Genomic DNA, 24,300 nt, shown 5'->3' on the forward strand with positions numbered 1-24,300 from the left:
GATCACTCATAGCCTGATAATTTTTTACAAATAAAGTGGATGGCCAATATATATCTTGCAGTTGTCATCTTCTGGTACTGATGCACTGACCCTTGTCTGGGTCCGCCTACCTGTGCCCATGATTTTAATGTAAACTGGGCTTTAGCATGCCACTTACCTACATACTCATTCCGTGCAGGCTTTATCTAATGGGTTTTATGTTTATGCCTGTAAGGCTTACTTTCATCATATACAGAGCATACTATCTCATTGTACGAAGAGCAAAACTCCCTCCTATTCCAAACATTACAACAATTAATATCATTCCACATAAATGCATCTCTTGGTAGATGAATTTCACTCAAGACTTATTCTTATTGCCCAGTTTTTCTGCTTTGAAACTTTCTGAAAATACAGACACAAGGGATATTTGCTCATAAAATTCTTTATATTACTCAATCAAATGCATGCAAGGTAATATTGTATTTAATGCAATGTGTTAACGTTTAATCAGAGGCTAAGTTATATGGGAATGATAAAAAAATCTTTTCACTTTTTCAAAAGATTTTATTCCCTACAGTAACTAAAAATAACTACAGTCTAGTTAAAATGCTATAGTTATATAACTAACACAGAAATAGACTTTATTTACAAAAGTAACTATCCATACAATATGATCTATGTCTCATTTGGTGTATGTGGACAAAATAATACAGATTTACTTCTGAATTTAATCAAATTTCCAACGCAAAAAAAACAGATGAGGGACAAAGTCATACTGCAAGTCATCAGCATCCATAAGGTTGTCATTTATATAGAATGAGAAGTGGAGATTAAATTACTGGTTTGGGACTGTTGGCCTTGGGATGCCTAAACTATTGGAGCTACTTGAAATTAACTTTTTTTGCCTTAAACTTCAACACACTGAAAGGTTAACTATTTAAAAACCCTGCACATTAATAGATTTTCAAAGTTTATAAGTTATTATCAGTTAGTTGGTTCCTGATCTGACATCAATACTGTTTGACACATCTTTGCCCTCCAAGATGTTCTGGATTTGGTTGAGCACCTTTTCGTGAAACACAATATCCAAGTGGGCCAGCCCTTGGTACTCTGTAACATGGACCGGCTTTTCCTGCTGCCCCGCCCATCGTTTGCAAAGACTCATGCTAAAGCTGTCCACTGTATCATCTCCATCGGCATAAATAAAGTCCACCGGGTCCTCATTGGGAAAATTCTCGTCGTATATGTATGTTACCGGAGTTGGAAGTCCTACGCCGTACATACACCACACCTCAACACCTGGCGGGAGTAGATCGCTGGTAAGATTCTTGGTGTCCTCCCACATATACCTATATTACCAAGAAGAAAATAAGAAGTGTTGAGAAACAAACTTTAAAGCTGTGAAAGTCATAATTTGTATTTATATAATTGATCATGTAGCTTCTTGTTAAAGGTGCCTGGCAGAGGTAATCTTGAAGGAAATTGTTAAATGGCTCAACAGCTCTCCTCAGGATTGTTGAAATCAAGATAAATGGTACTCTTTACATAAAGTATTTCTTGTAAGATGGTCTCAAAACAGTTTAAGGAAAAAAATCGATACATTAGATCTAGAGAAATATTTTTTTTTTCCATCTCTAAACAACAGTGCACCTTACACTATTTTACTTAACTTTACATGTCTCAGAATCAGCTTTATTAGGTATGATTAACACACAATGTATTTAACTTCGGTAGACTGTGCTCTCTCTGTACAAACTTTGTTTCTTTTTAGCTGATAACTTCTAATTTGGTTTTATCTGCTTCTTATGCTTTTCCACCACTACGCAGTTGTGCTCTGAGAAATGGGTTTTAGATGTCTGATTGGATTACATTTTCTGGTGAAAGATGCAGCACACTGAAGTATAATTAGTGTGAATGCTTCAAAGCATTCACACTATTGTTATCCAAATCTTTATACTTATTCTTCTACTTCCGTACGTTTTTTGCTTCGCTTCTACTTTTGCACCGTTTGTGCTACTTTCACCGTTCAACTATCATTCTGTTCAGCTTGTTCTGGACATGATGGCTATATCTTTTCACGTTTTTACTACTTTTACTTTTTAAGTTACCGTAAATTCCGGACTATAAGCCGCTACTTTTTTCTCACACTTCGAGCACTGCGGCTTCTACTCCGGTGCGGCTAATGCATGGATTTTTTATGGGGGACAATGAGCTTCTGCCGCAAAAACATTTGACTTCGTCACGTCGGATCTTAATATCAGTCATTTTGCGCTTCATGCACGCACCCTCATGATGGAAAACACACGGAGAAATACATATGATGCAGCTTTCAAGTTAAAGGCGATCGACCTGGCTGTCAAAGAAGCTAACAGAGCTGCTGCACGTTAAGATGACACTGACAGCGACAACAGAGACTGAGGAAGTGAGTAATGAAGTCATTCTGAGGCAGTGAATGGATGGACTTTTTCTTGTGAAATATATTACGGTCATCTTTTTCATCAGCCGTGTTACAGACACCGTCGGCTAGGCTTCGTATTGTAACGGTTCATGTTGTAAAGTCAGTAGTTGATAATGTGTTCATAATTCCGATTATGTGGAGAGTCAGTGAATGCACCAGCGAGAACGTGTTGAGTGGCTGTATGAGAGAACGCTGGGGGAGAGAGTTGGATTGTTACGGCAAGTTACGTGTGTTGCTCTCCGCTGTAAACGGCGTGGTCACGGCCGACAGTGATCGGGTTAAGTAAAAGTTATTATTTGAACGCTCTCGTCGTCCTTTAACGTCCGTACGGACGCTACAGTATTTGCGGATGTTACCGGTAGCCTACGTCTGTGTAAATAGCTCTTGTTATAGCGTGGACACCTGCGGCTTATAATCAAGTGCGGCTTATATATGTACAAATACATTTATTTACTTATTTTTAGCCGGTGCGGCTTATATCCAGGTGCGCTCAATAGTACGGAATTTACGGTATTTCACTTTTTCCACAAAATTCTGCCCCATTGAAATGAATGGGATTTTCTTCCACTGTTCCACCTTTTTCTCAGCCTTATAACTTTTGCTCTGTTCCACGTAGAGACTTCATTTTTACTTTAAAACGTTCACACGTTTCTCCACTAAACTGCAAATTGTCTAGTTTATATTATTGACCAGTTTCTCAAGTGGAACAGATTCTAATTTGTTACTGCTGCCATAAACATGTTCAGAGTCAGATACAGTATATGATTGACAAATATAGGATGTCTAAATTTAAAAATGTGAATGACTCTTGTTTATTAAAATTGTGTTATAACATTTTATCTGATATTTACCAGCCATCCTCATAATTGATGTCTGTGAAGAGGCGCTTGTAGTCCTGGTTAGTGTAGTTAAAGGTTGGTGTGGAAATAAACACATGGTCTTTTGGCCAGACTTCTTGAGACGGCAGCATCCAGGGATTAGTTGTTGTCATCCTCTGCTCCTCTCGGATCTTGATGTTGGAAATCATTGGAATGCCATCATTTTCACCTGTTGTAGCAGCAAAAAAAGAAATATGTGGCTAATAAATTAATGTCACAAGCAAATATACGAAGCAATATATATTGTTTTGTAGGATTTGCATGGTTTAATATCAAATAAAAAAATCTTGAATAAAAGTGGTTATTCCAAAAAGTTAATGCTGCCTTCTTAAGTAATGATCTTTACTATAATCAAAGATAACCAACATTTTAAATGGAAATACTTTGATCATACTGACAGCGCCAAGTGGCGGATTCATTTAGCATTGGTAGCATATTCTATTCTATTCTTAGTAATGTTCATTACCTGATGCCAGGACTCTTAGTGGCTTAACAGCACCCCCCCAAGGAGCGGCTAGAGAAATGAAGCCCCTGATGTATTTGTCTTTCCAGGCCGGGGGCTGGTGGTTGAGGAAGTAAAGGACATAGTGGCAGCCCATGCTGTGTGCAAGCAGGAAAACAGGCTTCCCATACTGGTTGAACATCTCTTCAACCAGTTCCTGCAGCTTTGTAAAATAATCTGCATTCTCATCTGTCAGGAAAGGGATTACAGAGATATTGTAGGCTGATGGCTTAAACTTTGATAAGTGTATGCAGACTTGTTCATGGTGTACAATCTAAATAATAATCATAAACAGTACATAGCGTTTCACAGAAGTTGTCATGTGTATATTTGTGATGTTTGAAGTTGTATTTATGTGAAACCAAGTAAATATGCAAAGATCCAATAACAAGGAAATAATCATGCAGTCCTGGTACTACCTTATAAAGTTGTGAACTTATGCATTATATGTACAACATTTGTAGATTTGTAGACTTGTGTTTCTGGCAAACAGCATGTGAGTTTATTATTTACTCGCTTTAAGCTCCAATTTGCTCACCATCCAAATAATTCTTACTGGTTTTGTCACAACAACAGACAACTTTGAAATGATTATAATGGTATTTTTATTTTAGTTTGGCACAAATCAATTTCTTTATGATTTTGTAATGTGAAATGTTCACTTATAGTGATCATCTCAAAAAGAGATATCACCAACTTTTCAGCACAAGCTTCTCACATAACTTTTAGCATCAATATGAGTAAGAAATCATAAATTCTCAATAGAGAACAAAAGTGATGACACATTTTTATAGACCAACCCAGAAGTAGCATCGTCATGGGGTCTATTGAGAATTCGCCTCAGGGATTTTTGCATTAGATTTTGGATCATTGCAGAAAATAAGCTATTTATCAAACATGTTTCTGATGTGTAGGTGTCATATTCAGTGAGACAATCTGCACAGATGAACACCACTTTTATAAAGTTTGAAGCGTTAATGCAGCCAAGCGAAGATGTGATGCGATGTGAAGCTACAAGCAAAATTTTGACATCACAATGTTATGCTTCATCGATCTATTCAGCGGTTATGACAAGCTAAGGAAATCATACCTTAATATTTATTAACCTAGTATTTGCAAGACTACAGAAAAACATCACTTCAGGCAGTAAGGTGAACTAGCCAGAGAGTTTCTGGCGTGACCCTGACAACCACTGTAGTCTCATTTAGCCACTTGTTAGCAATCGCTGTTTTAAGGGCACGAACAATCTTCAAGATGATCAAGTGGAGGTATTACCTAATGTAGTTTATCTCGTCTACCAAATTCCAACATCTCTTAACCTATTTTAGGCTTTTAACCACAAACCCATTCAAATTCCCCATGGCACTTGCTAACTCACTTCCTTAACCCCTTGACGCCTATTGTCGCGAATTTGCATCAAACCTCTTCGGCTCCAAATGCAGCCAGAATGGGGGAGACTGCTGACTGACGTTTGCACTCTGACAACATACTGCATGAATCAGTGTTGGTCCTGTTAACATAAACATTGCAGGTATACTCATGCGGAATTATGAAAAGTGAATGTTATGGCACTGTAGGAAGAAGTTTTGCAGCAGCAATGTGGTGCCATTCTCTGTTTTTTCTGAAGTTTGTGACACTCCAGCTGCAGCAATACCTCTATGTGCTTTCCAACCTTAAGTTCATTGCTCCTTCTAGTAAAGAAAGTATATTTTCTTCGTCAAAAATGTCAGTTTTCGCTGTGATCCAGCACTGGAAACCTTTCATCTGCCCACTCATTTGTATGCATTTTCATTCACAAGCTGCTTTGCATCTATGGTTGAATGTGGGCATGTAGAGGGTGGAGCATGGGGCTAATCTACGTGCGCACGTTTCCAGGTGGATCGTGATTAATAAAGAGAAAATTACATGAAAGTGTGAGTATGAATGGTTTTATGAATCTGAAATATTTTGTGCGCAAAACTGTTTTTTAGCGTACAAACGTTTTTTGTATGGATTTTACGCACTGTTTTAGAAATGAGACACCAAGTTTGTTATGGCTCTCTCCTGATTCCTGCACACCCATCTGCCTCAACCCCTTATCTGGATTCCCGGCCACTTATCAGCAGTGCTCACAATCCTCCTCTTCTTTGGTCAGCCATCTTGCCCTTCACTCTGCCAACCTCCGGAATCCTCACCCATCTTCACCCCGATTCACTGCAATAAACATCATTACCAATCAACCCCACTGTTTAGTGTCCTGCATCTGGGTTCAAAATTCACTGGTCATAACAGAACAATCTGACCATCATGGACCCAGCAGACTCATGACCATACACTTTGCGACATAGTGGCAACACTAAAGAACCTCTCAAGCATTGTAGCCCAGATGGAGATCATGTTTTCACAAAACTCTCCTCTTCAGCTCAGGCAGACCAGCCTAGCCCTCTGCTCCTGTGCCTCCTGTAGCTCAGTTTACTTATCTTCCCAGAGAGGCACATGTCCCAGCACAAGAGCGCTATGCAGGAGATCTAGGTACATGGAGGGCTTATCCTTATTCAGTGTTTCTTAGTCTTTGAACAGCAACCGTTGACCTATGTTACTGACAAATCTAAGATAGTGTTATGTGCTCCTTCTACAGAGGCACCATCGAGAGCATCCTGACCAGCTGCATCACTGTGTGGATGGGGAGCTGCACTGCTGCCAACCACAAGACCCTGCAGCGCACAGTGAAGGCGGCTGAACGGATCATCGGTGTCCCGCTCCCCTCTCTTCTGGACCTCTACGGCACCCGCCTCACCCGCAAAGCAACCCGCATTGTGAGTGACCCCACCCACCCCTCACACAGCGTCTTCAGCCTCCTGCCATCGGGGAGACGGTACCGCAGCCTGCGGGCCGGCTCTACCAGACTGAGAAACAGCTTCTTCCACCAAGCTGTCAGGAAGCTGAACTCTCTCCCCTCTCTTCCCTCCCCTCCCTCCCCTCTGCCCCCATGAACACTGAACCTTGGAACCTCCTCCTGTTTGAACATTGAAACAGAACCCTGGTCACTTATTGCACATTGCACGCATGCACAAGTTTCTTATAATCTTGTTCTATACTCCATTTTATTTAACTTAATACTTTTGCACATTTAGGTTTATTAATGTAAATATTATTTATCTTTTTTACCTCTTGTTTACCTTGTTTTATTTTATTTACCTTTTTCTTATCTACATTGCACCGTGGGGAGAGGGGAAACGTAATTTCGATTTCACTGTATGTCTGACATATTTTGGAATTGACAAATAAAGAACCTTGAACCTTGAACCTTGTATAATGGGGCTTCTTAAGGGTAATGTTTGGGCCTGGGCCTGGCCATCAGCAATTTGGGACAGTGAGTCGACAGTTAAGCGTTGCCTCAATTGAGCGTCGTAGGGAAAAATCTAGCTGGGCGGAAAGGGTCTGGTGAGCAGAGCAACATCCCGATATCCCCCCAGCCCCGAATTCAGTTTGAAGTAATGCTGTCTTGGCACTACTCGGCCGAGTGGATTTTGGGGTAGATGAAAGTTTTCTGGATGCTAACCTTGTACGTCAAAGCAGAGAAATGTGAATTTCATGTTAGCTCATTGGCTTGGCAAGTGTAGCCAAAACCGACAACTGTTAGAATAGTTCTAGCGTTTCTTGGGATTTTCCGAATTTTGCTGGCAATTTATCTGAGACTATAGTCCAGTGGCTGCCCCTCTCACAAGACTTAACTCCCATAGATTATTGTATATGAACTCTGAGATGCCTCTGATTCTGGGATTGGGGCCATCTTGTCCCAACGCTCAACCTCTGACCACAAGATCCACCCCTGTGCACGCTCTTTGTCACCTGCTGAGTGGAATTATGATGTAGGGAATCTGGAGTTACTTGCAGTAAAACTGGCCCTTGAGGGGTGGAGATAGTGGCTGGAGGGACCAGACAGATCACAAAAATGTGGCATATATCCAGACTGTAAAACAACTCAACTTGCATCAAGCCCAGTGGGCTTTGTTTTTTGGCCAATTCAATTTCACCCTCACTTATTGTCCAAGGCTCCAGGAACCTCAAGTCTGATGGTCTCTTCTGCCAGTATGCCTCTGAGGGTCAAGCCTCCCTTCCCAACACTGTATTTCCTGCATCATGCTTGGGAGCAGCTGTGACATGGGAGATTGAGTCCCTGTTCCGAGAGGCTCAACTCACCCAACCTGACCCAGGGAATGGAACTAACAATCGTCTTTTTTTGCCAGACTCTGTCCGCTCACAGGTGCTACAGTGGGCACACACGCCCGAAGATTGCCTGTCACCCTGGAATTAGCCGCACCTTGTCCCTCCTGAAGAGGCACTTCTGGTCGCCCTTGATGAACAAAGACACCTATGCCTTTGTGACTGCCTGCACTGTGTGTGCTCGTGGTAAGTCTTTACATCAACCCCTGCACAGCTACTCCGTCCCTTGCCCATCCCCCGTTGCCCTTGGTCCCACATAGCACTTGAGCAGTTGGGTTAACAACTTCACAAGGCAACACCATCATACTAACCATTGTAGACAGGCTCTCCAAGTCAGCCCATTGCGTATCTCTAACCAAGCTACCCACTGCATTGGAAACTGCTGACCTGTTGATAGGACCGCCTAAATTGTCTTGGACAGGGGTCCTCAATGTCCTAGGTTTGGAAAGCTTTTTGTCAGGCCATTGGGGCCACTGTGAGTCTCTCTTCTGGTTTCCATCCACAGAGCAGGTCAGAGTGAGAGGGCTTATCAGGACCTGAAAGTGGCTCTCTGTTACATCACTGCCAGGAACCCGTCCTCCTGGAGCACCCATCTGACATGGATTGAGTATGCGCACAATTCTCTGTCAAGCTCTGCCTTACCATTTAAATGTGCTATGGGCTACCAGAAGCCCCTGTTCCTTCCACAGGAAGATAAGGTCACTGTTCCGTCAGTCCAGGCTCACCTTCGATGCTGTCACAAGGTTTGGAGAGATGCTCGGGCCTCACTGCTTCACTCAGCTGATCGCAACCGTCACAATGCGGACAGTCACCGTACCCCAGCACCGAACTACCAACCAGGTCAGAAAGTTTGGCTCTCTTTCAAAGATCTCCCTTTGAAGGACTAATTCAAGGAAACTGCCTCCTCGTTTGAGACCTTATGGGGAGCTTATGAAATAGATGCTGTCATCAATCCTACTACTAAACTGACATTACCTCCACATATGAGAATTAACCCAACTTTTTATGTGTCACAGCTAAAACCAGCTCGCTCGCCTGGATACCCCTCCATCTCAGGCCTACATCAGCGATGACCATCCTGCATACACTGTCCAGCAGTTGCTGAACGTGAGCCACCAGGGTCGAGGCTACTAGTATCTTGTTGAATGGATGGGTTATGGCCCAGAGGAACATTGCTGGATATCCCAAAAATTGATTCTGGACCCCTCCTTAGTCAGTGGTTGCCATTGTGATCACCTTGACAAGCCTGGGGCATCGCCTGGAGGCGCTCATTGAGGGGGGGGGGTACTGTCATGGCTCCCTCCTGATTACTGCTCATGCCATCCACCTGCTCAGACCTGCACATCTACTCTCCATCAGCTCATCATCTCAGCAGTAAATATACCCTGGCTCTCCATCCACTCATCGCCAGATGAATATACTTCAGAGTTTTGACTTCAAGACTGTGAAATATAATGAGTGCCTTATTTTCCCTTGTGGGAAAGTCAAACTGTGAAAAGTCAACCAAAACCAGGGAATAGTTCAGGGGGGCGGTCAGGAGCCTGACCTAACCACCAGGGCCCTCATTTGTCAATAGTGCGTAAAAAGTGTTCTAAATTCTGCCTTACAATTGAAATTTAGAATTTGCCAAAGTATAAAAAAATCTGTATTTATCAAACATGCATACAGCTCTTTAGAAACTATGTGAATATATTTACCTCACCATAATAATACAAGAGCAAACAAAATTAGCTTCCCAATAACAAGAATGGAAGTGGATAAGGTTGAATAAAAACTCTAATATATAAAATACATTGAAAAAATTAGGTAAGTAACTCGAATGCTGAGTGACCCAAAAACAATTAGTTTTTTTCACTTAGCCGAAGTTATAGGTTAGTTAGTTGTAGTTAATACTGCATGAGAGAAGGTGACAATTTCTGTTTATTCTGTTGGTCTGAAGAGAAAACACGAGGATGAAATTTGATAATAAGTTAAGTGCAAAAAATAAAATGCATCACGGCACAAAAGCGAGAGGTATCTGCAACTGTCTATCAGAATAAAACACAATTTCCCTATAGAACATTTACAGCGTCATTGGCAGAACAGCTTTTTCTGGGGAAATAATCAAGCAGTGACGTTCTCCCAACAGAACAAACTGATCCTTGCGCTCTTTTGAAACATACTTACTGCAGAGCGCATTGCTTGCCAAATCATCTAATAATGCAAAACAAGCCATGATAAAACATTTCGATTATTTGTCACAGCTGTCTTTTTAATGTTTTGAGAGCAATTGGCGATGAGGGCGCAGAAGTCAGCAGGGCCTCGAACATAACGCAGGAGTCTGCAGAGTTGGAACGACCTCCTACGAGGCAGAAAATCAATCACGCCGACAGTATTGTGCAAGTTCTCTCTGTGGACATGTTGTCATTAAAGTTTTGTCTGCAAACTATTACATAGTGTTGTTATCGTCAGGTATTTGCTAACAAAACAAAGGTACTCCTGGAGGTGTCCATGTTGCTTTTCTGACTTGAAACTGGAACACGCTCAACTCGGGTGTAACATCATTCCAAGCTCCGACTTCTCAGTTCTGAGGTAAATGGAGTGTAGCACTAGTTGCAGACCTTATCAGTACTTTCTGACAACAACATCTGCATCGACAATGTGACCACAAAAAAGCAACTTAAATCATTTAGTAATTAGTCTAAGTATCATTTGTGTTTTCAGCATTGTTAAACTTTTGTCAAATTGGCATCAAATTTGTACTCTGTATTACAAAGTACACCAGTTCATATTTGAGAACCTGTATTTACTTTTGTAGTATATCAGGGCAGGAAATTAACTTTTTCATCCACAATTTTGAAATAATTGTTTCACATCATAAGTGGATTTGCTTTATTTCGCAACAGCACGGCGACGTCACCAACAATTAAATATTCTTCAACATTCAAATTCTGAATACTTTAGCGTCCCCCCCCCCCCCCCCCCCCCCCCCCCCATTGTGAGATTAGATCAAATATCAACACAAAATGTAAACAATAACATCAGTTGTGGGATGCAGCTCTGGTTTTGAAATGAGAATATCCTGGCTAAATATATGATAAACGTATTTGAAATGAACATCATAAAACAAACTTCAAAATTCGCCATACCCGCATTTGGCCGGTGGCAGGGGCTAATTTCCTGCCCTGTGGTATATACACCTATCTAAAGCAAAGCTCAGCAAAACAAAAAACAGCAGTAAAAGTGTTTGTGTTATGTTTGTGCTGGTGCAAGTGTGGCTTTGTGACTTACTTGGAGCTAACCTCCAATCATATGGTGCTCCTCGGACTGTTTCATTTTGGGTGTAGCCCACCTGGACCAAATGTTGCACCAGAGTGTGAAAGTAACCTAAACAAAACAGCAGCAGACTTAAGTGAAAAATTTAAACATAACTTGGTTGGGTGTTCCAATCCTCTGGGACAAAATATATTACGATGCTGATCAAGTAAGTTTGGTCTATTCTTAAGGATTATTCTTTCTTTAAACCTTTGTAAATGTTGTATCACTCAATATATCATTCAATATAAAATTATAGAATTAGAAAACAGAATGTACAAATTCAAAGCCCAAAATCAACAAACAGACGTTTTTCTTTCTTACCAGCCAGTTTGTTAGAGTCAAGAAACTCGATGGGATATGTCTGCCCAAATCCTGGCACCCGAACCTGTACCCCTGGTGAGTTCGATGACCTCCTAGTAGTCCTGTTGTAAACAAGCCTGGAGTCCAAACATATACATTCATGTCATTCTAGTTGGGAAATCTTTTCAACAATCTTTTTGTGTGATTGGTCACGTGTTTGCAAAAGAATAACTATTACCCCTTTATAGCTGATTTGTCTGGGAGTGATGACTTTGACCAAACAATGAATTGTAAAAAGTACTTGTACAGTAAAAGTATGGCCTGATAATACCAGGGTACATGATATACATTGTTATGGAATCTTACTTTGATGAACTGCAATAACAAAGAAGGCGATAAAGAATTAACTTTAATATTACATCTTTTTCAGGATAGAAGGCAAAACAAATACAATATAGACAATGTAAGTCAATAAATGATACCTAATATTATCAATCCAGCAGTCTACACCTATAGGCATGAACATGTTGAGGTCGATCCACAGGGGAAACCAGTGATCCGTTTTCTTGTAGCACATCCAGTTTACCAATGTTGGCTTGTCTATCTTAGCTTCCAGGCGGTTCCCCAAGTTTCCTGGCACTAGACATAAAAACACACTCATACACATTAGTGCAAGTTACCATAAATACTGAAAGTTTATTTTTGTTTTTTATTATTATTAACTCAAATAAGACTGCAAGACTGACCTTGAGTGCCCTCTACCTATTCAGAGGGTTTTGGCTATCTATCTATCTATCTATCTATCTATCTATCTATCTATCTATCTATCTATCTATCTATCTATCTATCTATCTATCTATCTATCTATCTATCTATCATATATTTCACCAGCATACTATCAAAAGTCTTCAGCTTGAGAGATTACATTTCTACGCTGCAGAGCTCACAAGCCTTGTCTGTATTGACTGGAACTAACCAAACAGACAACATTGACTGGAAATAGCCCATGGATTGACAAGACGATAAAAAATATATAAATAAGATGAGCTACAGGAAAGTGTCAGTCGTCTGTGAAACGGAAGGTAGGGGTTGATCCCCAGCTCCTGCAGTCACATGTCCGATGCATCGTTGGACAAAACACCCAACCCCATTTGCCCCCATCGCTTTGTCGGCTTCTGTGGACTAATTCCAAATTAAGAATCACTTAGTCTCCACATTTCCTGCTTTATAGGCCTCACTTTTACTAAGTCAGCAATATTGTGCAGAGTAAAGATGTTTTTTTAGAATTATAACCATAAATCTTAAACATTGTGTCTTAACACTTTCTTGGCCATATAATGATCACTCATAGCCTGATAATTTTTTACAAATAAAGTGGATGGCCAATATATATCTTGCAGTTGTCAGCTTCTGGTACTGATGCACTGACCCTTGTCTGGGTCCGCCTACCTGTGCCCATGATTTTAATGTAAACCGGGCTTTAGCATGCCACTTACCTACATACTCATTCCGTGCAGGCTTTATCTAATGGGTCTTATGTTTATGCCTGTAAGGCTTACTTTCATCATATACAGAGCATACTATCTCATTGTACGAAGAGCAAAACTCCCTCCTATTCCAAACATTACAACAATTAATATCATTCCACATAAATACATCTCTTGGTAGATGAATTTCACTCAAGACTTATTCTTATTGCCCAGTTTTTCTGCTTTGAAACTTTCTGAAAATACAGACACAAGGGATATTTGCTCATAAAATTCTTTATATTACTCAATCAAATGCATGCAAGGTAATATTGTATTTAATGCAATGTGTTAACGTTTAATCAGAGGCTAAGTTATATGGGAATGATAAAAAAATCTTTTCACTTTTTCAAAAGATTTTATTCCCTACAGTATCTATCTATCTATATTTTTTATTTTTTGCTGACCAAGCTGACATACCACTAATTTGCTCGCACTAACAGTATATACATTTCTCATTAATGTTCACTCAGCACCCCATCTTTACAGAAAAAAAACAAATATAGAAATTTTTGCAAATTTATTGAAAAAGAAAAACTGAAATATCACATGGTCTGTCATGGTTTGGTTTTGTTTATGTTCTCTTTTATTAATTCTCTAGTGTTGCCTCTTTTGTTTCTTTGTTCAGTCTTCAGTGTCTCCTGTTTTAAGATGTAGTTCTGGTCTTCAGTGTTCTTGTTTCCTGCCTCTGTGTGTCCCTCTTGTCTTTATTACCCTGATTGTTCTCACGACACAGCAGTAGGGTATGAATCGGTACAGTTTGGTACGGTTTGGTTCACTAAAGCCTGAACCGTGTCAGTTACGTAATAGCGTCACAAAATAGCAGCTAACAGCTAACAGCTGACCGCTACCTAATAAATTCAACAAAAGAGAAAAACGTTACACAAACAAAACCAACGACACCCAGCAGTTCATCTACTCTATCACTGGCATGCAGCTCTTTCTTATAAAACTCAATCAAGCTTTGTTTCAGAGAAGGCTATGTGCCGCGAGGAGAAATAAACAAACAACAACAATCAGCTGTGCATTTAAACACTGCAGGGTTTTGTTTAGTGTTGTCACACAGGAAGTGACAATTCTTTTGACCAATCAACAGACTGCAGTGTTGAACTCGGTCTGTAGATTCGACTGACTCGGCTCAATATTCTTGGCACCCCAACGGATACTTCCCAAAAAGTAAGATGGTACAGGTTGGTTATTTGGGAATCTTTCCCGGGATTAGACTATGGAAACATCACAAAATGTGTTCCGTACCAAGAAAAACCAAACCAGACTGCTTGGTGGAAACAGGGCTTTGATTTGCCAGGATAACTAACATATTGTGACGAGCTGCATGGAAGGATGACGCATGGAATGAGAGTTGGTCTCATTCACTGCACACTGCCCCAAGCAGGTGCTTTTATTTGACAGAACAACAAGAACTGAACCACAATGCCAATGGCAGGATGTCATTAACAGCGCTACACCAAACACTCACGGTTTTCACTAACATGACAAACAACCAAACTAAGCAAAACAACTGACAACAAGAACACAACAAAACACAAACATCAGCAACACTGCCACCCCAATACTGAACACAATAAAGACATTTATCCCCAAAGTCTCGAACATCCATAATGCTTTGCGGCATTCAGTCCAGTCCCCGCAATCGGCCTTACGATCGCTACAGTATCTTGTCTTAATCCCTTATCTTGATTTTGTGCAATACCCCTCTGGGCTCAGCTGAGCTGGGATGGAGGTGACTGGGGCAGAAGTGTCATGCTTGTTGTCTTGTTTAGTTATGTATTTCATCTTATTTTAGTTCCCATTTCCCCTAGAGTTTCTCTGTGTTAATGTTTTCTCGTGTTGATTGTTTCCCTTGTTTGTTTCAGTGTTTCCTAGTGTAGTGTTAATGTGTTGTTTACTTTTCTGTTTTATTTTGTAATCTCTTCTCCTTGCGCCTCTCTGTGTTTTGTTACATTCTTCAGTTCTGTGTTTCTTCAGTGTTCTATGCTTTACCTTGTTGTTCTTAGTGTTGTCTTAATTCCTGTCTGAGTTTTCCTCCAGTGTTGATTGCCCTCATTGTGTTCACCTGTCTCATTAGTCTCACCTGTGTCTGATTACCCTATGTATATTTAGTCTCTGTGTTCCTTCCCTCATGTTGTCGGTTCATTTTCGTTTGTCTCATGTACCCTGCTGTCGGATTATTTAGATGTTCCCTGTTTTTGAGTAACTTTTGCCTTTTGTTTAAATCTTTTTTTTTTTCTGCACATGGGTCCTCCTCCCTGTTTTTCTGCCCGCAACCGTAACAGAATGAACCAACCAAAGATGTACCCAGCAGAAAATTGGATGATATGGATACTTTTTCTGGACTGGCACCCGCTTGGCCCTTTTCCTTGGGAACCATGGAGGCCCTAAAAGGAGAAGTGGCCACCATGGCTCACATTTGCCCTGTGCTCCTGTGACTCTGCCCTTGTGCTCCCCAACTCCTTAGCTCAAGCCTCTGCTTCCTGTCCCCGTTCCTGAAGAGCGCTGTCCGCCACCAGTTTCAGCAGAGTGCTGTCTGCTTCCTGTCCCCATTCCTGCAGAGCGCCGTCTGCCACCAGTTTCGGCAGAGCGCTGTCTGCTTCCTGTTCCTGCAGAGCGCCGTCTGTCACTGGTTTTGGCAGAGCGCTGTCTGCTTCCTGTCCCTGGTCCCGCAGAGCACCCCCTGCTTACTGATCCTATTTCCGCTGAGCGCCTCGTGCTTCATGGTTCTGGTTCCATAGAGCGCCATCTGCTTCCAGATGATGTTACTTCTGCAATCCGTCAAGAGTCGGACGATGCCTGATGTCCCTGCGGCGGTCCGGCCGACGCCTGGCGACGTGTTCTTGGCAGTCCAGCCAACACCTGATGTCTCCTTTCCGGTTCGGCCGACACCTGACGACATCTCACCGCCAGTCCAGCCGGCACCTGACGAGTAACATGGTCATAAGTATTCAGACCCTTTGCTGTGACACTCATATTTAACTCACATGTTGTCCATTTCTTCTGATCCTCCTTGAGATGGTTCTGCTTCTTCCTTGGAGTCCAGCTGTGTTTAATTAAACTCATTGGACTTAATTAGGAAAAGCACACACCTGTCTATATGAGACCTCACAGCTCACAGTGCATGTCAGAGCAAATGAGAATCATGAGGTCGCAGGAACAGCCCAAGGAACTCAGAGACAGAATTGTGGCAAGGCACAGATCTAGCAATGGTTACAAAAGAATTTCTGCAGCACTCAAGGTTCCTAAGAGCACAGTGGCCTCCATAATCCTTAAATGGAAGAAGTTTGGGATGACCAAAACTCTTCCTAGACCTGGCAGTCCAGCCAAACTATGCATTCTTGGGAGAAGAGTCTTGGTGAGAGAGGTAAAGAAGAACCCAAAGATCACTGTGCCTGAGCTCCAGAAATGCAGTAGGGAGATGGGGCAAAGTTCCACAAAGTCAACTATCACTGCAGCCCTCCACCAGTCGGTGCTTTATGGCACAGTGGCCCGACAGAAGCCTCTCCTCGATGCAAGACATATGAAAGCTTGCATAGAGTTTGCCAAAAAACACATGAAGGACTCCCAGACTATGACAAAGAAGATTCCCTGGTCTGATGAGATCAAGATTTTTTGGTGTTAATTTTAAGCGGTATGTGTGGAGAAAACCAGGCTGGGTCTGAAAACTTTCCGTACCCACTGTATGTGAGAGGGACAGGCCACCAGACCCATGTGAAGCCCCCCAAAATGCAGGAGCCTTGATAGGTAGTGGGCAAGCAGGGACGGGTTGTTGGCTGCACGCTGTTCAGACCAGACTGTAAGACGGGCCGTCCCTGGACAAGATGGGAGCAGGGTCCCTGCCACAGTTTTGGCCACATTAATTCCAAAAAGGGAAACCCTGATCTGTGAGAGCCTCCATCACAGGGATGGAGGCATAGGTGGAGTGTTCCAGATGGAGCAGGAGAACAGATATGCACTTTTGTCCAACATGCCCAGTGCCTGCTCATCAGAATATTCCTGAACCCCCAATCACAAATCCTCCCCAGCAAATGCGTCTTCACACCACTGCAATCCTCTGAAAATTAATCCCAACCAAACTCTTTAAAACCATCTCCTATTGCCTTATAGAATAGCTTGTTAACATAAATACCTCTATACAGACTGGCATTTTCCCTTCTCCTTTTAGGAATTCTGTAATAAGGCCTTTGCTAAAGAAAAATGACTTTGAATTTGTAATGTTATATGTTGTATGTATCCAGTGGAACACTGAATCGATTCTTTCTGCACAACACATGTACCTTTGTAGGTACCAATAAAGTACATCAATAGTATATCAATCTCAAATCTGCCCTTTATTAGCAAGATACTGGAAAAGTTGTTAACATTCAAATGGACAAATATCTTTCAACTTTATATACATGGTACATACCAGTCTGCCCTGAGGGCAAACCACACTACCTCAACTGCACTTGTAAAAGTTGTCAATGACCTCAGGATCAACCCTGACTGTGACAAAGATACAAATATAAGTGATCTTAAAGTTGCATTTGATACTGTTTAGCATAAAATTTTGATTCAAAGACATCATCATTTCGTTGGCCTGTTCTTGACTTTTTCACATCCTTTTTCAAAAGTTTCATATTTTTCTATGCAATTTTAAGAAGAAAGAAAGGTTTTCCCTGGGGTTCAACAAGGATGATCCCATAGATTGCTGATCTTTAATCTACAAGTTCCCTCTTAGTACACTCATTAATAAACATACCATATGATACCATTCACAAAGTGACAACACCGTTTTACATTTAAGTGTCATCTGATGATTTTAGCCCTATGTAATGGGGCTAAAAAATGTACAGATTGCATAAAAGATATTATGACGGCCTCAGGGTTGGCCTCTTCCTGTTTTTTTTTCTCTTTGCTGGCTGTGATCTCCTTGTTGCAGGTATGTGGATGGAGTCAGGGAGGACTCTCATGCAGGAACACACACATCTACTATGTTCTTCTATACCAATATCAACTCCTAGATGTTAAGGAACATTTTAAAACTCAACACAAACCAGACTGGATTACTCACTGTTGTTCCGAAAATGTAATCAATTTCCCGGAAATATAGTGAGCAAGTAAGAAAACTTATAATTATTTTAGACCCAAACCTTAACTTTGAAAATCACATTTCCATTATTACCGGAAAAGCGTTTTACTATTAAAAGCTCTTTTAGTTAATGTGGTCCCAACTCTGAAACAAGAACCTTTTAGCAAGTTCTATTTGTTACTCTTGTTCTATTTTAGTGCCTACCTTAATCATATTCTGATATTCTATCTGAATTTGCCGAATTTCTATCAAATTTTGTTCTTAGCACTGATGTTAAAATAATAGTTAGGTGACTTAAATATTCATATGACTGATGATAATGATAGCCTTAGCACAGCTTTAATGTCATTCTTCGAATAGGTACATGTAACCCAGTCTTAAAAACCGGATTAAAATATAAATATTGATGTAACTAATTAAAATCCCATATGTCAGAGTAGGATTAAATATTGACTAAAAAGTACATAAATATAAATTGATAAATGTTTAAAAGAAATCATTTCAAAATACGTAATACGTATTTTGGTTGACACTTCGGGCAGTCAATTGCGCTATAGTTAAAAATCATTATTAGCCAATAAGGTCAAGTCTCCTCTCCTGATCACTACGTGCTCTGCTCTCAGACGTGCAAGAGACGCAGACAGAGAGAAACCCTTTACCTGCTCCGGGGAAGCTAACGTGTCAGTAGCAGTTTTTGGTGGAAATACACCGTGATTGATACTGAGAGTCCCAAAGGCTGTGAAACCACGTGAGCTGGGAAACCGTGTGAGATGTAGCATGGTCAGTTTTTTTGTTATCAATTTCTGGATTTCGAGAACATTGAGAGGACTTTACCATTTTTGAGGGTACTTTATTTTCTTTTCTTTTCAAAGTGCGCATGTTGTATTGCCCTTGTACATAATTCTTCTAAAACAATTTGCAGAGTAAATTCATTGTTTCACTGCAACTTTGTGTGTGCGTCTCCTTTGGTGTTGCATCCCCTAGGCTCCTACGAATCTTGAATCTTCTGATCAGGCCCAGTTATCCCTTCAGTCTATTCTTGCACTCCATAAGGGTACAGAAAGCACCATAAGTGCTACATACAGCTTTAATTATTAATTATCCAAGCAGTGCCTTCACACATTCACTGGTCAATTAATGCATTAAGGCTCGATCCCCAGCCCCTGCGAGCAACATGTCCAATGTGTCCTTGGGCAAGACACTTAACCCTGCATTGCTCCCCCTGCTCTGTCAGGGTGTATGCAGGTCGCTGCTCCTGTGGTCGACCGCTTGGTGCGCTAATTGCCCCTCGGGGATGAGGGGATATTTAATAAAACTATTCCACCTAATTCAGTACCATATTTTAACCCATTTGGAAACTCTTATAATAATATAAGTCTCACTCAACTGGAACAGTTTGTTAAACATTTTGTAGATTTGGTCAGAGTTACTCATGTTACTCTTGGACCCTTAAAACAAAAGGTTATCAAACAGCCTCTGGCTCCATGGTACAACTCAGACATGTGTCTTCTAAAACAAACATTGCATATATTTGAAAGAATGTGGCGCAATATTGCTAATAAATATACAAAGGCCTTATGTCTCATTTGAGTGACCTACTACTCTCCAATCAATGAAAATAAAACAATCTGACCTTTTCCGCACTATGAACTATGTATTCCTTTAGCCCTAATCAGTAATCATTTCATATGCTTTTGTAACAATAAACTCTAAACATTAGAGACAAAATTAGTTAACTCCTGCCCTTACCTAATGCAGATCACTCTGATTCGGTAGAAACTGCGATAAAACTCCATAATAACTTTGAATATTTTTCTCCAAATAACCTTTCAGAACTAAATTCAGTTACCCTTAGTTGGCAGCTCTATTTTAGACGTGATCAATATGTCTTTACTGGCAGTCCTACAGTTCATCCACAGAGCGTTGAAGTATTCACTACAGTCAATTAAAGTAGCCGTAAATAAACATCTTCTTAAAAAGCCTACTCTTGATTCATAAACTTTAGCTAACTATAGACCTATATCAAATCTTCCTTTGATTTCAAAGATCCTGGAGAAAGTGGTAGTCAATCAGTGTGTTTTTAGAATTAGCACTGAGACTACACTGAGACACTGAGACTACGCTAAAACAGGACATTACCCAGAGGGGTTGTATTTCAACGCAAACAGACTTCAACCGGAGTTTCTCCAATATTAACATGTTAACATGTCTGATGTGTCCTTGGGCAAGATGCTTAACCCCTTCGAGAAGAACATTATGCTCCAATAATACAGGCCTGCTCTTGGTACCTACATTTTCTCCAAGGACACATTCACCTTCGCAAAGTTGTCACATATCATGCTTGAGCATGATGGTCTCCCCAACTGCTTCAGGACAAACCGGGCCTAAGCATAGTTACCTCATGTTCACAAGATTGTAATACAACACATGCATGGGTTTATATAACTATGAAGAAGTGCCTAGTTTACAAAACAGGTGGACTTGAGAGAAGAAAAAAAGGATGTGTTGTCGGGTCGGTGTCCGCACAACAACACTAAAGAAGAGACAGCTATTTCAGTGACTTTGTGGCTTATTTTGAGTCATTATAGTCAGAGACAGCCACAGTCAAAATTATGTGCTTGTGCATGAACATACCTTGAACAAGTGTGCCATGGCCAAGGAAGTGTACCGTGAGCAAGGATTGGAGTCGTCAAACGAACTGGCATTTAGCAGTGAGCGTGCTAGGGCCTGGTACGGATTGCGAGTGCAGAGTTTCAGTGTGCCCTAAATGTACTATGGTAGATAGAGGCTTTGGTTATAAGGCCCCTCGCCTGTGGAATCATCTATAAGTCAGGTTTCCAGGAGGCAGACACACCGTAGGCCTACTTTTAAGAATAGGCTTTAAAAATTCCTTTTTGTGCATTCACATCATATTGCTTGATGTCAATATCTGTGGATCTAAGTTACTAACTACACATTTTCCTGGGAGCTCATGAGCTCCCATGTGTTGTAGACTCCTCAGGATCGTAAGTGGGGACAGCAGACTGCTATGGACCAAACACCAACCCAGACCCCCTTCCCCACCCCAACTTATTTTTTCCTCTAATATTCTTTTGTTATATCAAATAACAAAGTTTGTCTTTTACCTGCTTTTTTTATTGTGTCTCAAAGTAAAATTTGTTATAAATTGGCACTGTACAAATGAAGATTTATTGATTGGTTTCATTTTAATTTTGGGGTTTTTGGTGTTTAAATATGTAATGTTTCTGACATGCATTGCATGGTGGTTTTTATCTGATTTCTATAGCTTTTCCATGGTTGTTGGTAGTTACTCTGTTTTTACCTCAATTTAAAGCACATCAAGTCACATGGGCCTCATAAATAAACACATTTTATTTTATAGAACAATAAATATGTTAATTTAACTCCAATGTTAAAAAAGTAAAAAACTGTGCATAGTTTACTGTAGACTCAGACTTTATGCCCTGTTTTTGCTCCAAATTGTAATGCAATTTCTGTACATGAAGAAAAAGTATTGTTTTAAAAATAACAAGAAAGACTCGTGAGTTGAAGGGCTGGAGGGGTAAAAGAAAGAGGGATATACGTCTTTTGACATTGGTATTACATATTTGACCTTTTGTGCCTGAAATTGCCCTGCATGGTCTAGATAAGCAAGACACAAACATGGAAATGTTGGGTCAGATGTACAGAGTACAATGTACTTTAATCATAGCCTGGACATCAATACACAGACAAACAGTTAGTCACATCCATACACAAAATAAGCTGTTGGGCTCTAATCAACCCTTCATGTAAATTCTTGAATATGTTTATATGCCTGGTTAATAATATTCCTATATATCGTGGTATGTTTTTTCACTAGTATTTATTATGATTTTGTCAGGTATATACAGTATATCTATTCATCATGCTTTTTATCAATATTTACTGTTTTTCATAGGCACTTCAACTGCACGTATTATGGACATCTGTTTTACAGAAGATATTTCCATATTGAATTAGCTTTATGATAGTCTGTCACTTAAATAATGTATTTTTTCCGAAGCTAGCTTATTAGAAAATTATGAATTTCAGCTGTATTGGGTCATATTTTTGTCTATTTATATTTAAAATGGTAACTCACAACAAACACTTTGTGTATGAAGAAAAACACGTTTACTCAAAATGCCACATGCCAATAAATCCTTTAAACAGGAGCTTCTTTGTGTGCAGATGTTGTTTGTTTATCTCTTATCAACCTCCCATTCCCTTATAATACAGTTTTAGTTTAGGACAGCTATGTGAATCAGTAAATTGCAGTGCTTTGTACACCACTAAAGTGCATATTTCACAACATGGAAATAGGAACAATGGTGGTGGGTCTTGCCTTTTCTTAAAATTGCACCCTGTGTCAAAATAATATAACCATCCATATGTTACTCCTGTATATTTTCCTTTCCCCATTAGTCTACTTTAATCAAATTAAACTATAGGCCTATTTCAAACTATTGTGATCCATTAAATAAAACAAACCGCAGAACACAAATAAGCATTACTTTTACTCGCTTTTCTATGTTGGCAAACAGGATGTGTTAGACCTAGATGTGTTTGATGGTACAAAAACTGTGTCACAGATCTATACTAAAACCTGACCAAACAACATTATCTACACTTACCAATAATGAGTGGTGGAGTGCTGTTGCTTTGTAAATCAGGCTTAGCGTTTGGAGGGAATACCACGTTCAGGATCCAGAAACCTGAGGAGTGATGAAGCCCCAGCAGAGAGACAACCAGCAGTACCAAGGAGAGATGTCCAGATGGTCCCATGTTCCTCTCAAGCAGCAGTGAAGTATTCTACAACTGAGTTTAGTATGCTGCGGAGGTGGTCTATACGCGGGCCGATATGATGGACCTTCCTAGGCTACTGTTGAAGTATTCACTCCTGGCAAACAAAGTAAATGACACAAAAACATGGGGATGCAAGGCAGGCGTACTAAGAAAAAAACGCAAAGGCTTAGCCTACAGGTTACTCGCTGCCCTATTGATTCGTACACACAACACATTGGCCATTTAGCCTATTTGCACAATATAAATGATTTACAATAACAGTGACTTCAGAACACGAGTTTTTGAGAGAGCAATCATAAATAACGAAGAATTTTCACACCAGTCTCTTTCAACATAGATTCTGTACAAATTATAGTCCTACTTTGGCTGCTAGCAACACTCTTCTAAACAATGTGAATGATGATTTTACATGACATAACGATGACATAATGCCGAGTCCTTGTCCTCACGCAGGCGTACATTAAAAAATAATCCTGTCCACATACGCTAAACTGCTAATGTCCACATGAAAACGCAACACGCACCTTTACAGCTGACATGAGCATGCCATCGGACCGTGTCTCGTCCCACCCACCGCCCGACGCACAGTCACGACCATCGGACTGTGTCCTCCTCCTCCAATATTATCCCATTGCCTAAGCTCTTTGGTGAAGTGTCTCCAGATAGCACTTGTGTGAATTGGCCCTATACAAATAGTCTAATGATTGATTGATGGAGTCAAAAACGATGTCAATGACATGCTTAAACGTTTTCCTCCACTCCTCTGTAATGACCATTTCATTTACAAATTAGTCCAAATTTCTGGCCCATCTGTAAACATAGAGGGAGTCACTGTAATGTATGTGTAAACATGTAAAAAGTCCAGTTAAAAACGTTAAACCAAGCACTAGATGGTTCTGTCTGCATGCGCACTAATGTCACGTAAAACAAAAGTAGTCACTTTGCGTCGCACAGTGATGCCAAACGGAGGAGAAAACTGGCGCACAGTGTGACGTTACGAGACAAAAAACCAAAACGTTTTCCCTGTCTGTACATAAAAACCTTGAACGGAGTTTCCTTGGAAAAGGTTTTCCAAAAATGTGCGTTTTCAGTGTGCTAAAACACCGTTCCATGTGTAGGTCTAAAAGGCCAAAACGCACAGAAAACCTTGGTTTTCAAATGTCCACCCAGCCTAGAAGGCCTACACCATATACAGTATATATGTGTGTGTGTGTGTGTGTGTGTGTGTGTGTAAAATAAGA

General features: G+C 40.5%; 1 protein-coding gene across 2 annotated transcripts; it reads right to left on the reverse strand.

The window, feature by feature from the left end:
- Window positions 1–406: 406 nt before the first annotated feature.
- Window positions 407–23,768, reverse strand: lcat (lecithin-cholesterol acyltransferase). 2 transcript variants are annotated; one of them, XM_079345251.1, is made up of 8 exons: window positions 23,584–23,768; window positions 22,888–23,153; window positions 12,106–12,262; window positions 11,645–11,760; window positions 11,297–11,392; window positions 3,785–4,009; window positions 3,292–3,487; window positions 407–1,331 (listed from the first exon to the last, which is right to left on the reverse strand). In XM_079345251.1, exons 2-8 carry the CDS (start codon window positions 23,036–23,038, stop codon window positions 971–973), a joined length of 1,302 nt encoding a protein of 433 aa, XP_079201377.1. In that variant the 5' UTR covers window positions 23,039–23,153; window positions 23,584–23,768; the 3' UTR covers window positions 407–970. The 2 variants fall into 2 exon arrangements, with proteins under 2 accessions (XP_079201377.1, XP_079201378.1); XM_079345252.1 differs by lacking the exon at window positions 23,584–23,768 and having other exon boundaries at window positions 22,888–23,323.
- Window positions 23,769–24,300: the final 532 nt, after the last annotated feature.

The sequence above is a fragment of the Symphodus melops genome, assembly GCF_947650265.1.
Source record: "Symphodus melops genome assembly, chromosome: 6".
NCBI classification, from domain to species: Eukaryota; Metazoa; Chordata; class Actinopteri; order Labriformes; family Labridae; genus Symphodus; species Symphodus melops.

Coding starts and splice junctions, on each gene's coding strand:
- lcat (XM_079345251.1), bottom strand. CDS start 23,038: ATGGGACCATCTGGACATCTCTCCTTGGTACTGCTGGTTGTCTCTCTG. Junction 12,263..22,887: donor CACTCCACCACTCATTATTG/GTAAGTGTAGAT, acceptor TTTTATGTCTAG/TGCCAGGAAACTTGGGGAAC. Junction 11,761..12,105: donor TGCTGGATTGATAATATTAG/GTATCATTTATT, acceptor TTTGGACTCCAG/GCTTGTTTACAACAGGACTA.